The sequence below is a fragment of the Macrobrachium nipponense genome, chromosome 36 (genome assembly GCF_015104395.2).
Source record: "Macrobrachium nipponense isolate FS-2020 chromosome 36, ASM1510439v2, whole genome shotgun sequence".
Lineage (NCBI taxonomy): Eukaryota > Metazoa > Arthropoda > Malacostraca > Decapoda > Palaemonidae > Macrobrachium > Macrobrachium nipponense.
Window position 1 is genome coordinate 30544077 of NC_087220.1, and position 15076 is coordinate 30559152.

At 38.4% G+C, this 15076-nt stretch overlaps 1 protein-coding gene across 3 annotated transcripts in view; it reads right to left on the reverse strand.

Annotated features, from left to right (window-relative positions):
• The window catches only part of LOC135203545 (protein bicaudal D-like), a 110339-nt gene that overhangs the window by 80961 nt on the left and 14302 nt on the right, over positions 1-15076 (reverse strand). For all 3 annotated transcript variants that reach the window (XM_064233282.1, XM_064233280.1, XM_064233279.1), the window contains exons 2-4: positions 12905-13045; positions 12367-12581; positions 1237-1490 (exon numbers count right to left, since the gene is read on the reverse strand). In XM_064233282.1, coding sequence (XP_064089352.1) covers positions 1237-1490; positions 12367-12581; positions 12905-13045 — 610 coding nt within the window. The remainder of the gene's footprint in view (positions 1-1236; positions 1491-12366; positions 12582-12904; positions 13046-15076) is intronic.

Genomic DNA, 15076 nt, shown 5'->3' on the forward strand with positions numbered 1-15076 from the left:
CCCAAAATGCTACTACATTACTGCTATATATCTCATTCAATGACAAAGATGATTTCACACCATTAAAGAGCTTTCATATAAAGTTCTGGCCATAATAAAAAAATAAAAAGGGAAAATACTGACATTTCCGCACAAATATGTGAGGCCCATTAACTTAGGCAGAAATGTTGTGTGTGAACAAAAGAAAATAATAATAAGATGGCAAACTCCAACGAGACATTCATATAATAATTAGATACCACTACATAAGCAGTTAAGTTTTCTTGATCCGTTCTGACTTGGCAGGACCAAAGATTATACAGGTAAAAGATAGAATAATTTTCCATACAAATGAATCATATCTATTCTAAAACAATTCCACAATCAAGAGACACTGCACTCATTCATAAAATAAAATCTATATTTGCAAAACAAATTATTCAAGTTTTACAAAACTAGCTCAAATACACATTCAAGACGACAAAACACTAAATAGGATTTTTCTTCATCTATAATTATCACAAAAGGGCTTCAGAAAAATTTTTTGAGCACAAACGAACGAAAAGATTCAACATATTTAGATTGAAAATAGCTGGTTAAGTGACGTCACTGCACTCACTACACCAAAATATTTGCTAACAACATTCAAATCCTTACTAAATTTTTCAAACTTTCACCTCACTTTGAAAAACAGGAACATCACAAATACCCCTGGTTACATAAGAACAGGCTTGATAAGAATTTTACAGAAATTTTAGTATAATACTTTGCAAGTGAAGCAAGTTTTCAGCTGATTCACCTTCATATAAGAGGGAACTGGTCAGCAATTCCTGGTAAACATGACTGATTTAGAGTTTATAAACTGTTAAAATGGTTTTTCCACATTTCCAGGATCTAAAAAGTACGTATTTATCAAATGGGAGGAAATATATGACCATTTTAGTCTATTACATTACAGTAGTATTGGGATACTTTAGAAGTTCAATATATATCTAAACAGTTTACTTCAATTTGGAATGGGAAAGAAAATTATCTAGAAAATGTGATGTTCTGCAAAAGCCTTATTGTATTAGATTGAAGTTCCCCTACAAACTAGCTCTATCAGTCTGCATGATTGAGAATCAATAAACCTAACCCAGGGAACTTACCTCAAAAACAAATTACTCAACTCCTCTGAGAAGTTAAAAGTAGAAAAAAAGGGAAAAGGTGTTCAAAAATCATCAGTTAATACAAAATCAATTGTCTTTCTGAAATTACCTGAGAGTTTCATGCTCATAGCAAGATTGGACAAGTTGTACATCGATTCAGAATTTATTCGGCTGTCAAGTTCCTTCTTCAGGGCATACTTGGCCTCCCGTTCAGCCTGTAAAGACTCGAGCGCCTCTTCCATTTGTCGCTCCGCAATCTTTTTGAGATTGGCCAACTCTTCCACTTGGGAATTAAGTACCTCCGTTTCTTCCTGTAGCCGGCGGATTTCATGTTTGGCTCCTTCAAATTCAACTTGTGAAGATCTTTAAATTATAAGAGAACAATACATGTTAAGTTTGGCACATGAATCTGAGGTTTGCTGTCTTACAGTAATAAATTAAGTCAACTGAACCTTTTCTCTATGACAAGAACACAAAAGCCCTCAACATTATTTATAAAATAAAATGTGACCTATACCTATACAGTAGGGCCTCGATAATCGCGGGGGATAGGGCCCAGAACCCCCCCGTGATAAGTAAATACCCGTGTTATCCTGGTACCCCCCCTAAAAATTGCTTTAAACTGCCTACTTTAATAATTAACCCACCCAAGACCACTATTTCAATGTTTATAACTGCCTACTTTAGTTCAAGCACCAAATATGTCTTCAACTATCACCTTAAACTAAATTCAAGACAGTTTCAAAGTTATTCTTTCCAATCTTCAATTTCCCCTTCATCAGATCAGCAAACAAAAGTATATTACCTAAAAATTCCTTTCTATTTTCATGATTTGGCTGCTGCACCAAACTAAAAGTACATAGTATATCTATTTTGTGAATGAACATATTTATGATAAAAAAAACATGATTTACTGTTAAGATTACAGCACCCAACTATAATATTAATGTATAAACAGCAAAATACAGCAATAAAAATCTATTTTTGTCTTTTGTTTACGTTTAGAATCAGCTGATGGACGTTTATTACCGAAAGAATTATTTTGGAAAACAATTTAGTTGCTAAAAGAAACAAATTTATTAATGGATTTATTATTATTTTTGACTTTATCCATAATAGTTTATGATATTATGATACAGTAATTCATATTTCACTGAGAGAGAGAGAGAGAGAGAGAGAGAGAGAGAGAGAGAGAGAGAGAGAGAGAGAGAGAGAGAGAGAGAGAGAGAGAGAGAGAGAGAGTAACTGTTGAATATCTTGAGAGAGCAGCTTAGGACGAGAGTAATGTTACTAGCTTAGCTCGAGAATAACATAATGAAATTTGTATTTTAAATATTTTTATGGTGATAAGAAATGAAACATGGATAGCGATAAGATATTCTTTTGTATACTGTTATAATGTGATAATCATTGAGTCAACTATAAAAGTTGTATTGAAGCACAGTTTCGTAAATCACAGAAAGAATAAAAATATGGCAACACATGTACCTACAAATGTCGGGGACCATTTTGTTCTTTTATTACAATAATAATAGATCAGTATTATAGTTTTTTCTGTGAGATGAGAGAGAGAGAGAGAGAGGGAGAGAGAGAGAGAGAGCGAGAGAGAGAGACGAGAGAGAGGGAGAGAGAGGAGAGTAGAGAGAGAAAGTAGAGAGAGATTTTAGCCGTAGGAGAGGAGAGAGGAGGAGAAGAGAGAGTTTATTTTGCTTTATTAATTCACAGTATTTGAAAATTTGTAAATGAGTGTATCCTAAAAATGCATTTAGTCATGAAAAGAAGAAGAAAACACAGTAATTAGGGAATCTTGCTCTGTGATAAAATTCGCGATTTCGTTAATTTTCCGGGATATACGTAGTATTTGGGCTCCACAAAAAAGTAAGTGAATTATGACAGAATTTAGAGGATACTTACGTAAAAATACATCGGTAGTTTGTAGAACGGTGTACCCACTATCACATTGTGTAAAAATACTATGTACGAACGCGACTAGGTTTGGCGACGTCACGGTGGTCATACGTATTTTTTTCGTGAATGAATATACATTTATGATAAAAAAAAAAGTTACTACACTGCTTAGAGTACTATACTGTAATATTAATGTAATCACATCAAAATAATCATTGCATGCTGTAAACATGTAGTGTATTTTTGTCTTTTGAAAAATGCATTCCAAAAGGAATTATTCCTTGAAGAGGCTTTTTATTATGAAGATATGCCAATCATATATAAGGTATGTGTTTATTATGAATATATGACAATAATATATAAGGTAAAAATGGTTTTATTACGTTTACGCTTCGTCGCCGATCGCAAACAACAATACGATAATCTATGACAATTATCGTTTGTATGACTGCAGTGTTCAGAGAAGTTCATTACATTATACCAAAACAATAATGAAGTTCGAATTGAAAATTAACGTTTTCCTAAATGTTATTACTACTGTAATTACACTACTGCTATTAACATTTCTAAAAGGTTAAGAATGACAAAGGTGCTGTTAAGTGTAACTCAATGTTTACATTTCTGCTGGCCGCTCAACTGCAAGTTGATGTCAATGATGAGGAATTATTCCATGAATAGGCTATATATTATGAAGATATGCCAATAATATATAAGGTGAGAATGGTTTTATTACCTTTATTGTCAGTTACTATCATAATGTGAATCTGTTCATGCATTTGCTGGTTATCGGAACCGGACAAGGCTTAGCCTACCACAGACAAGCCCGCGATGCTGCGATTCATACCAGCAATATATAGACTGAGAAGTGGTCCAAGGAAAAACCCGTGATTAACTGAATCCGTGATTGCTGATCCGCAACTAAGCGAGGCCCCACTGTACAGGCAGTCCCCGGTTTACGACAGGGGTTCTGTTCTTGAGACGCGCTGTAAGCCAAAAATCGTCGCAAGCCGGAAAATCGTCAAAAATCCTAAGAAAACCTTACTTTTAATGCTTTGGGTGTATTAAAAACTATGTAAATTGCAATAAAAAAACCTTCAAATATTGTTATTTTGCATTTTTGGAGTCATATTTCTTCCGTCAGATCGGTGGCATAACCCTGGAACATGTGCCATAAACCTAGAAACAATTTCTGATGAATATAATTGAAAAGCATCGTAACCTCAGAACGTCATAAGCTGGGGACTCCCTGTATGCTAAAAATAAACTGTTCCATGAATTTACAATGTACTACTGCAGTCAAGAAAATTTCCAGTAATATGTAAAAAAGCATATGAAACTAGCACTTAACAGGGGACTTTTTACAATTATTTTTATAGCTGTTATAATTCTCAAAATCAAAGCCTCTCTCACCTTGGTTATCAGTATTATTATCAACAGAAAATTGAAATTTTATTGTAAAGAAGAGACATCAGAAAGAATCTATTTCATAAAAAACACACCTATGAGTAACAGTTAGCTGAATGACACTTTCTTGAAAAAAACTGATCTTTTACCAACTGAATATTCTACTGACAAGAGACATCCTCTATTCATATCATTAGCTATTACTCCGCTCCCTGCAAGCTGAAGCTACAGAAGACTTCTTATCATATCAATTGGTAGGGAGGCACTCCCTGAAATATGATATTGCTACCATGAACTATTCTTTGTTGAGTCTCTATCATGGTCATGTTCAGCACTGAAGTATCCTGATTGGTAGTGACAGACTACAATGAAGTTTTCCAACATGATACCAGTGAATGCTGAAGAACAGCATACATTTCCAGGGGTGAAAATTATTCTAACTACCTTACTACAAAGTATAATGGCTTTTCTAAAGTAAACCTAAAACAACACCTGCCCAACAAGTTGCATTATAACACTTGTATCTGGTAATGTTAAACAATAATTAGTCTATGGTATGTCACTCTTTTGTGCCCGAAAGGTGAATGACCTTCTATACTGCTTCCCTTCTACCTAACATTCACTAACGTGATGAATAAATCGTGACTACATGGCCAACTGTTAGCAAAGATAGTTTTGAATTCCATTCAACTGGAAAACATTTAATACCAAATCCATATTCTGGATAAGTTGTCACTGAGGTCTGCTCCTTGCAAGAACTAAAGTTTTTAATGTCAAATATTACTACCAATTCAACTTGACAAAACCACCACCATTCTGTGCTAATGCAGTGGAACTAACTAAAATCTACGAATACCAATACTGGAAATTCACATAATACACACATAAAGATAGATAACACAAATTTACAATATTAAACAAACAATACCCAAATTTCAGAGATGCTAGGACAAACTATTCAGATTATAAAGGAAAAATTCGAAGTTCTTAAATGTCAAAAATTACCAATCCCTTAAAATAAGTTGAGAAATTTTTGCAGTCATTTCAAACATGATTATCCCATACATATTACCAATCAAGACACAAAAGCAGACATCCATGATTTAAATAACAGAGGTTAAAAATTTGGTAAACAATAAAAACATATTAAGAATTCAATTATCAATATACAGATGCTAAAAATTAACAACAAAAATTCAACAGTAGTTAATAACTTATCAAGCAATGAAACAATGTAACTGCAAAGCATAAACATTCAAAAATGATATTGTTATGATACAATAAAGTTTTATGCATACTTACCTGGCAGGTATATATATAGCTGTATTTTCTGAAGTCCGACAGAATTTAAAAAACTTCCGACACACGCAGTGGTCGGCCAGGTGGTTAGTACCCATTCCCGCCGCTGGGAGGCGGGTATCAGGAACCATTCCCATTTTCTATTCATAATTTTTATTTCCACTGTCCCCTGAGGGGAGGTGGGTGGGTACTTGAATATATATATATCTGCCAGTTAAGTATGAACAAACTTTATTGTATCATAACAATATCATTTTGCTCATGAACTTACCTGTCAAGATATATATATATAGTTGAACCCCACCGTTGGAGGTGGGAAGGACAGAATAGAAGGATTTTGGGACACAAATGCATGCAGATGATTTACATCTTGGTTCCACCTGTTAGCATAGCCGACTTCGTGATTACTGTCACCCAAGTCTGCTTCTGCTTTACTAGAGTTGCCAGCGAGGTAGAGACCTATGAAGCTGGTGCACTCCAGATGATCTGTCAACGGGGGCGGGGGGTGACCACAATGTGACTAGACCATATTGACCATACCATGAGGGCTAAGAAGTAAAATAAATATATATATATAATTATATATATCACCACCTGACCAACCTAGCCAAAGTTAATGTGTGTTAACTAAGGCTTCAGAGTTAAGAAGTCGCCGTTGTCAGCGACTCCACAACTAAATTAAGAGCTCTTCCTAACCATTTTCTACAGGATAGGATGAGTAGTACTTCTTGCCCCCAAGATTGTGTCTGCAGACACGTATGGCCCTAGCGAGCAGCAGATCTCATATGCCATCTTCACATCTCGCAGGGAGTGTGAAGTGAACCCAGAGTTGCTTCGCTAAAACATGGTACTCAGGATGTTGCTGAGTGCCATGCTCTGTTGAAATGCTTCCGAGGCCGCGCCCTCACCTCGTGAGCATTCAGATAAAAAGCTTTCAAATCTTTGTGCAAACACAATGAAGGAGCATTTTTTGAAAGAACTCCTTAACCCTAAAACCAGGGTGTACTTCGATATGGGCAAGTCTGGTCTTTTTCGGAACACTGCAGATTGCCCGACTGACTTCGACTTTCTTGATTTTAAGTAGATAAAACTTGAGAGACCTGACAGGGCACAGGACTCTCTCTGGCTCCTGCCCACTAACTTGTGCCATCCTTGCTTCCAAGATCCTGGCCCAAGGACAAAAAGGGTTTCCATTCTTAGGCCATAACGAAAGGCTTAGAGAGCACACCTCCTTGTGTTCTCTAAAGCCAAAACTTGTGACGATGGCTTAAAATCTCACTAACCCTCTTTGTCGTATCTAGGGTGGTTAGAAGAAGGCCTTCCTGATCACATACAAGAAGTTAACAGGCAGGAGAGGTTCGAATGCTTTGACATCACGAACTTCAGACTACGTCTAAGTTCCATATTGAAAGCTTCGATCCGGAAATGCACAGTCTGTACTAAAGTCAGGTGAACGACCAGTTGACCAGTCAGACGAATCAAGGACAGCAAGGCTGTACCCTGAAGACCAAAAGGCACTATTCTTAGCTGAAGGATGAGTGTCTGGACTGCCTGGGCGATTCAATCTAAGCAAACCTTGGGGGTGTATCAACGCAACCCAACGTCGCCCGCAATCGACTTCGTCAATAAGAAACTCAGGGCTACTATATGACACCTGATCTCGCACGAGTGTCTGACTCCGAGAAAACAGGCGAGGCAAAAAGTAGATGGTGAGCTAGAATCGAGATTCCACAGACCTCAATGATCGTGAAGGTCTTTGTTGTTTGACAGATGCAAATCTGTCAAACAACATTCTCTGTTGTCTGTTCGCACTGGCAGAATTTTCAAAACTCTCGGCAACCGCTAGACCACTGGTAGTTCAGGTGATCTCCCCCACGTTCCCGTGGCGCTGGTACTTGGAACTATTCCCGTTTTCCTCAGATTTTCTCTGAACCTGTCTCCTGAGGGGAGGAGGGTGGGAATTTAATTATATATACCTGCCAGGTAAGTATGCATAAAACTTTATTGTATCATAACAATATCATTTTTATGCATGACACTTACCTGGCAGGTATATATATAGCTGATTGACACATTTGGAGGTGGGTCACAGACAGCAACATCGTCATAATTCAAAAATTAACTAATTTTTAAAATTATTTAAAATTATTTATTAAGTTCCTTACCTGCTAAGGTAGCTGACTTCGTAGGTCCTGCCTCTTAGCCTGCTAAACCTTAGTAGCTCTCAACTAGGATGTGACCTGTTTGTTGAGAAAGCTAATAACAAGGGTCTGACAACTGGACGGGACCAATTTGTTGACAGGAAACCCTAGCCCTCTCTTACCAGGGGGCATTCATGCTAGGATAAGTTAGACCACCTGAACCACACACAAAGCTAACGTAACACATTACACTTCACATACTGAAGAGGAAATAACCCTCTCAGACAACCATAAAAAGAACACCACTTAATTAAAATACCTAGCATAGTAATCTATCGTTGCTGCCGTCGATCGAGACGATTCGTACGGACTTTTGCAATCCTGTAACGAACCTCTAGATGATCGTTACATTCTACGCCTGTTGTTATAATAGGCTCTTTCTCGTAAACTCGAGCAGGGACCGAGAGAAGATACTTCTTAAGATATGAGAGAGCTGTGGAATATCAGAGTTGATGTGGACCACTGGTTCCAAAAACTCGTTTCGAGGACTGGAGGGACTACCGAATTGCATTTACTTCTTTCAGATTAAGATCCAGGACATCTGAAACACTATCCAGATGTCCGGCACCTTCTTTTTATCATGACGCACTGAGAGATGTTCAGAATAATTCCTAGATCTTGAATAATATTTCAGTTTCCCGGTAGGAAAAAACTGTGGTCTGAATTGCAGTCTATTCGGGGAAACAAACTTCTTCAGGAAGGAAATGGTCCCCAGCAAGCTCATCCATTCCCTCCCCGAGTATGCTTACTTCCCTATAAGGCTGCGCTTTGCCTAAGCAGGAGAGCATATAAAAGTGCAATGTTGCGGTAGACTCGTAGTTCTATACCGTGCGGTAACGAGCACCGAAAGGATTAAGAGATAACTCTGTTGAACATAGTAAGGCAAAACTAATGCAACGTTTATTCATTCACGTAAGAAATCCCCTCAATCTTAGGCTAAAGTCCGTGATTGTAGGACAGAGATACAGTTAGTCAGTCAATCCCGCAGGAGAGACGTAACCGCCAGCACAGAGATACGGTTAGTCAGTCAATCCCGCAGGAAGAGAGAGACGTAACCTACCGCGCATGACAGCGCACGATCTGTTACTGGTGGCTCGGTTGGAACTTGGACAGTCAGACACAGCAGCAGCCAGCAGCTTACGAACGTCGTCTCTAACTTTATGTCTGGGTTGCCAGCTACCCTATTCTACGAAGAAATAGGTCCGTTATTTTTTTGAACAAAAAGAGACTCTCAAGCTGGTATATTTAAGCGAAACAGAAAACGCTAAATATATAGATGCGTTTGTGTCGTCAGAACACTACCATACAACGGTAAAAGATAAATCGGAAACTCCTGGAAGGCTGCAGGGAGTGACGATTAAATGTCCTTAAAATAGTAGACAATAGACCTCTCGGTTGGCCATCGAAGAGGTAACTACAGCAAGCGTGTATGACTTGAAACCAACCAGTAGTAAAATAACGCAAGGCAAAAAATTTATTATATCACAATAAAGTTTGTTCATACTTACCTGGCAGACATATATATAGCTGAATTCGGAAATACAGCTACATACATATCTGACAGGCAAGTTTCATGAACAAAACTTAGAGAATCGAAGCAGACATCTCAAGCTTCTTAAGATACTGGACATAAGCGTTCATTGACGTAGTCTACAAGTCTATTTCTTGTACGAGTCTGCGAATGAGGAAGGAGAGCTCTTCCGAACCTTGTCCTTATTCGCTTACGCAATATCAAGTTAATGAGATGTTTGTCAATGAGAACTAACCCATTAACGGTACAGAGAGATATTTTGTCAATGAGGGGAGACCCACTTACTTGACAAAACGATAGTATATTGTCAATGGGGGGAAAGTCACTGAATTGACAAAACGTAATCCAGGAAGTCGAGCCCTTTTTATTTTTCGATTCCCGTCTCAAACAAGGAAGGGACAAGAATCCTGTTAAAAGACTGGGCTTACGGTAGGTAGAACGACGATGCTCAATCGGCATGGAAGTCTCGACTAGAAACTAACAAAATCTATCATCTGAAAAACCCTTTCAGATGGTCTAAAAAGCTTTAAATTTATTGGCAGTATGGCAAAGGAAGTCTTGTCTTGCGCTTTCCTGAAGAGCGTCCTTTTGATGAGTGCCTTTGCAAGAATCCTACTGAACGTTGCCGAAAATCCTGACGTTCAGGACGTCGAGCCTTTACATAACCCGTAACTGTCTTATCTCAAAGTCTTGACTGAGGTAGAGAAAACGAGATCTTCCCTTGAGCTTTCCTTAACTCCATCCACCTTTGCGAAAAGCAATATATATTGACAGAGACCTCTTGAATTCACGAAACCCGAGGTCTTGTTGGGTTTCGAAGACGAAGTTCTGTTCACTTTCTTGAGGCTCAAATCTTAAACAAGAGCTTGAAGAGTTCAACAGAAACGTTCTGGTGCGTGCTCGGCGTCCACTGGCGAGGACGCTCGGCGTCCTGGTGCGCGCTCCGGCGTCCACTGACGAGGACGCTCGGCGTCCACTGGCGAGGACCGCTCGGCGGCCACTGACGAGGACGCTCGGCGTCCACTGGTGAGTGCGTCCATCCGAGCGTCCTGTTCAATGCCGATCGTCCAAATAAGCGTGCAGAAAAGCGTCACGCTCCTGACAGGCGTCAAAACAAGCGAGAGAAACTGCCTTCTTTTTCCTATTTCTTGGTGGAAAGAAGTACACGTGATCAGGCAACTTTCGCCTTCTTACTTCTCACTGAAACACATAACGAGGGAGAAGGGACGTTGAAGCGTCCTCTTATATAAGCTTCTTAGAGGGCGCGAGTCCTTCCGAGTGCTCCAACCCCTTGTGCGGGGAGGATGCCTCGGAGGACGAGAAGCAATCCTTCAGGATTCGTGCATGTGCACGCACTTTGGCAGTCTGGGTATTTTCATCAGAAACTGCCGAAGGCACGCCAGATCGGTGGGGTTCCTGTAACCCTCCTTCGGCTTTCGACATGCCCTCTCCCTTGGTTCTGGGAGTTCGACAGAGGTCTAGACCTAGAGGCGTTATAAGGCCGATCTGACGCACCCTCCACTACACAAGGGGCACTGTCACTGCACTTAGCCACTTCACTATTGCTCTCTAAAGCAAACACTTTCGATTCTAAGTTACGAATCGAAATAGTATAAGAGAAAGGGCAATAACCTCTACAAGACACTGTTTTAGGGCCCGAAGGCAACATTACAGGGTTAGGCGTAACAAAAACAGAAGTAGAACTCTTCACAACAATGAAGGAGAGCGATCACCTCTCGCAGGACATAGTCATAACCCGTAGGCCATACTACAGCGTTAGGCAAAATAAAGTCTACCGGAAGGTTAGCAGTATCACTACCCTGACTTTCGTAATTGATTAATAGCGTACATACTAAACAAACTTTTTTCCTTACGGAATTAGACACGTTTACTGATTAATTGCGTACATACGAATCATACTTTTTCCTTACGGAAATAGACATGTTTACTGATTAATTGCGCCCCCCAAGTGCGGAACTACCGAAGCTTTCGGTAGCCACACCCTATCTTTGCAGACAACACCCTCTGAAACTAGCCTAACTAGATTCAGATATCTTATGCAAAAATGAATCAAATTCAAATCAATTTAAGATAGCGTATGCCTAGCCACAAATCCAAGTAAATAAATTAAAAGACAATTAGGATACTTAGCGGCAAATGAAGTTTCCAAAATCCTAAGCCGGAGGTACTGAAAAACAGGTGTTTTCAGTACCGGCGACAGAAAATTTATGAATAGAAAATGGGAATGGTTCCTGATACCCGCCTCCCAGCGGCGGGAATGGGTACTAACCACTGGCCGACCACTGTGTGTCGGAAGTTTTTTTAAATTCTGTCGGACTTCAGAAAATACAGCTATATATATACCTGCCAGGTAAGTGTCATGCATAAAAACTAAATTTATCAGACATAAAACATTACCATACATACATATATGAGGTGGATACAACCACGCCCTCTTTGCAAGCATTGTGACTAATATCGATCCTAGGTCAGGTGAAACCTTTATGCGTCGGTTGACTGAATAGAGCTAGGAAATGTTTTCTTGATATACACTGAAAACTTCAAATTCACACGAGATCTAAAATGCACTGAGCCATTCTGAATCAAAAATGCTAAAGGTAAGCAGCTATTTATGTTACATATATAATTTCACAAACAACATCCAGATGTCCTGGTCCACCTTAACTGACTGAATTAAGTGAAATTGCTCTTTCACATCCACTTAACATAAACATCCAAGCATTAAACTTGATGTAAAATTTAAAATTCCTAAATATATTTCTAACAATACAAATTCTTTCTCTTCTTTCTCAATCATCTTTTTCATATGCCCGGTAAAATCTTTCATTTTCCACAAGATTAGAAGCTAACGAACAAACAATAGTACTATACATACTTGAGACTAGATATCTGTTTCTGTAACGTGATGTTTTCATCTTCCAATTCCGCATAGTCTTGGAACAACCGTGTCTCACGAAACTTCAGGTCCTTCAGTTCTGCTTTCAACTGTTTCTTCTCATGATCTGTTAGCTCTTTTTCCTTCAGTAGCTCGGAAAATTCCTGGTAGTATCTTGATTTCTCACTCTGTACTCTTTCGAGTTCTGCACGGCACTGTTAACAAAGACGAAAGTGTTAAAACAGATTACGTAGGTACCAATCAACTTTGCTAAGACTCTCTTGAGTGAAAAATCTCATAGACAACTTGCATTAGAAACTTTGTGCATACAATGAATCTGAAGGTTGCTTATTGCATTCCCGTCCTGAAGCTAAATTATTTTTATAAACAACCAACAAAGTAAATTGGCTCCTCTCGCATAATCTCATATTTATAATAGTATTCCAGTTTGTTACTTATAGCATATATTCATAATCTTCTTACACATTAGTACATATCATAATTTAAAAGACTGTAAAACCTGATTAGGATACAGTACCTGTTTGGCTTCGAGTTCTAATTCGATAATCTGGGAATTTAGTGAAGTCTCTCTTGCTGCTGACTCCGAAAGCAATGACTCCTCTGTTTCAATGCCACTCGCAGTAGCAACACGGTGAGTAGTCTGGAACTTGGCTAACGCCTGAAACAAACTATGGGTCAGATTTCAAGGGAAACTAACAACCGAATATAATTTACTATTTTATGTAAAAATGTTGACATATTCCTCAAACAAAAAACATACAGTACACTACTGTGCAATTTTCTATATTTTTCCTAAACAAACCCAGAGAAAAACATGACAACAAAGACATCAGCAATGTAGACTCAAGGTAATTGGAAACCACACAGGACTATGCTAAGGAGAATGGGAGATAGGAAAAACTGATGGTATTAAGTGAATGAAGATTTGGTGGAAATAACCATGAGAACAAAGATTATAAGCTCAAGTATGGCCATCCACAACAAACGAGAGAGAGAGAGAGAGAGAGAGAGAGAGAGAGAGAGAGAGAGAGAGAGAGAGAGAGAGAGAGAGAGAGAGAGAGAGAGAGAGAGTACAGCATTCCAGTTTAGTAAGGTACAGTATACAACAATCATACAACTTCTAATTCTCCTTTATTCTTGATGATAGCTTCTCAAGTGTCAAGATTTATCACAAAAACATGCACAGAATTTCCTGTAACAAGAATTCTTCCTCCAAGGCTAAATACCTCTCTTCATGACAGCAGTGAATGTCTTTTCTAGTTGACACTTTTATTTGTAGTCACATATGACTCAGCAAATTTTGATTGGCCCTTTCTCCACCAAAACCAGACAAAATGGAATTCAATCCCAATAGTGTGCTTCACTGAGTTCCAGAAGTTGATATTCAAAGCATTCTCTTTACAATGATATGACCCAAGAAAGGAAACAATCTACACTAGACATGTAAAACAAATGCATGCGCATATATTTATAACTTTCTCTTTTTACATTACAACCCACCCTCAAATTGCAATACTAGATTATAGACATTAAAAAACAAGGAGGAGAATCAAGTCTTACTATCTTGGAGAGAGATAACAACTAAGTTCATTCTGATATCCAATACTCTAAATATACAACAGTATCTATGGGAATGTATAACCTGAATACGAAACCTTACATCTGAGTATAAGCAGCGTGCAACTTAGCTAAGAGCTTTCAACAGCAATTTCTGGTCATAAAAAAAAGGGCAAGGAAACAAAAAACATTCCAGATTAAGAGAACAGCTTCAACCCATTGCAAAAGTAATGAAAGGAGAACCTTCCAAATCAGACCAGTATTCTAACATGATGAATATGGTGAATCCTGCGCATCCCTGGTCCACGGATGCTGTTCCGAGGTTAAATAAAAGTGGCTATATGAAGAATACTACCAGCTTCAAAGGATGAGACTTCCAATTTTCAGGCATCCCAAAATTTAAACAAATGCAAGGGACTGAATATGCAAGCTCTATAATATCACCGAGATGATACAGTTTATAAAGTCTAAAAAACTTTCAAGCCAAAATACATGTACCTAAACATCAACAGATCACTTTTGACCAGGTAGGCACACATGCTTTACGTTAAAAGCATAGGAGAAGAGATGCTTGTTTGTTTAAAATCATCTGAGAACCTCTCTCAGGAAGTCCACCTGAGGAAGCCCATTGATAGAATGAATGAATGAATGATCTGTTTCGCAGACAGCACCTAAGATTAAAATAAAAAAAAAGTAAGGCATACCGAATATAAAACGGACAGGGTCATTAAATTTACAGCTTGCTTGAAGGCACAACTGACCAGTTTCCTTTCTTTATCACATATATTTGTTTGCTTACTACTAATAAATTATTTCTACTGTTTCACTACTTTCTTTTTTCCACAACCTAGTTCAGCAGAAGTTTCCTATGAAATTTCATGGCTTGTTGGCCATTCTATTAACATTTATAAACAACAAGAAAAACAATCAGAGCTGGCAAAGTTACTTTATGCTTACAGTGTTTGCTTATACAGTAATCCTTTTTATGCCACCATCAATATCCAATTATGCAATACAAAAAGTCCATCATCCTCCTTTTGACCTGACCTACTTGACCCTACTCTGCTCTACCCGAGGGAGGGAGGGAGGGAGGAATGAATGAGTTTTACACGTCTCATTTTCATAATCCAAA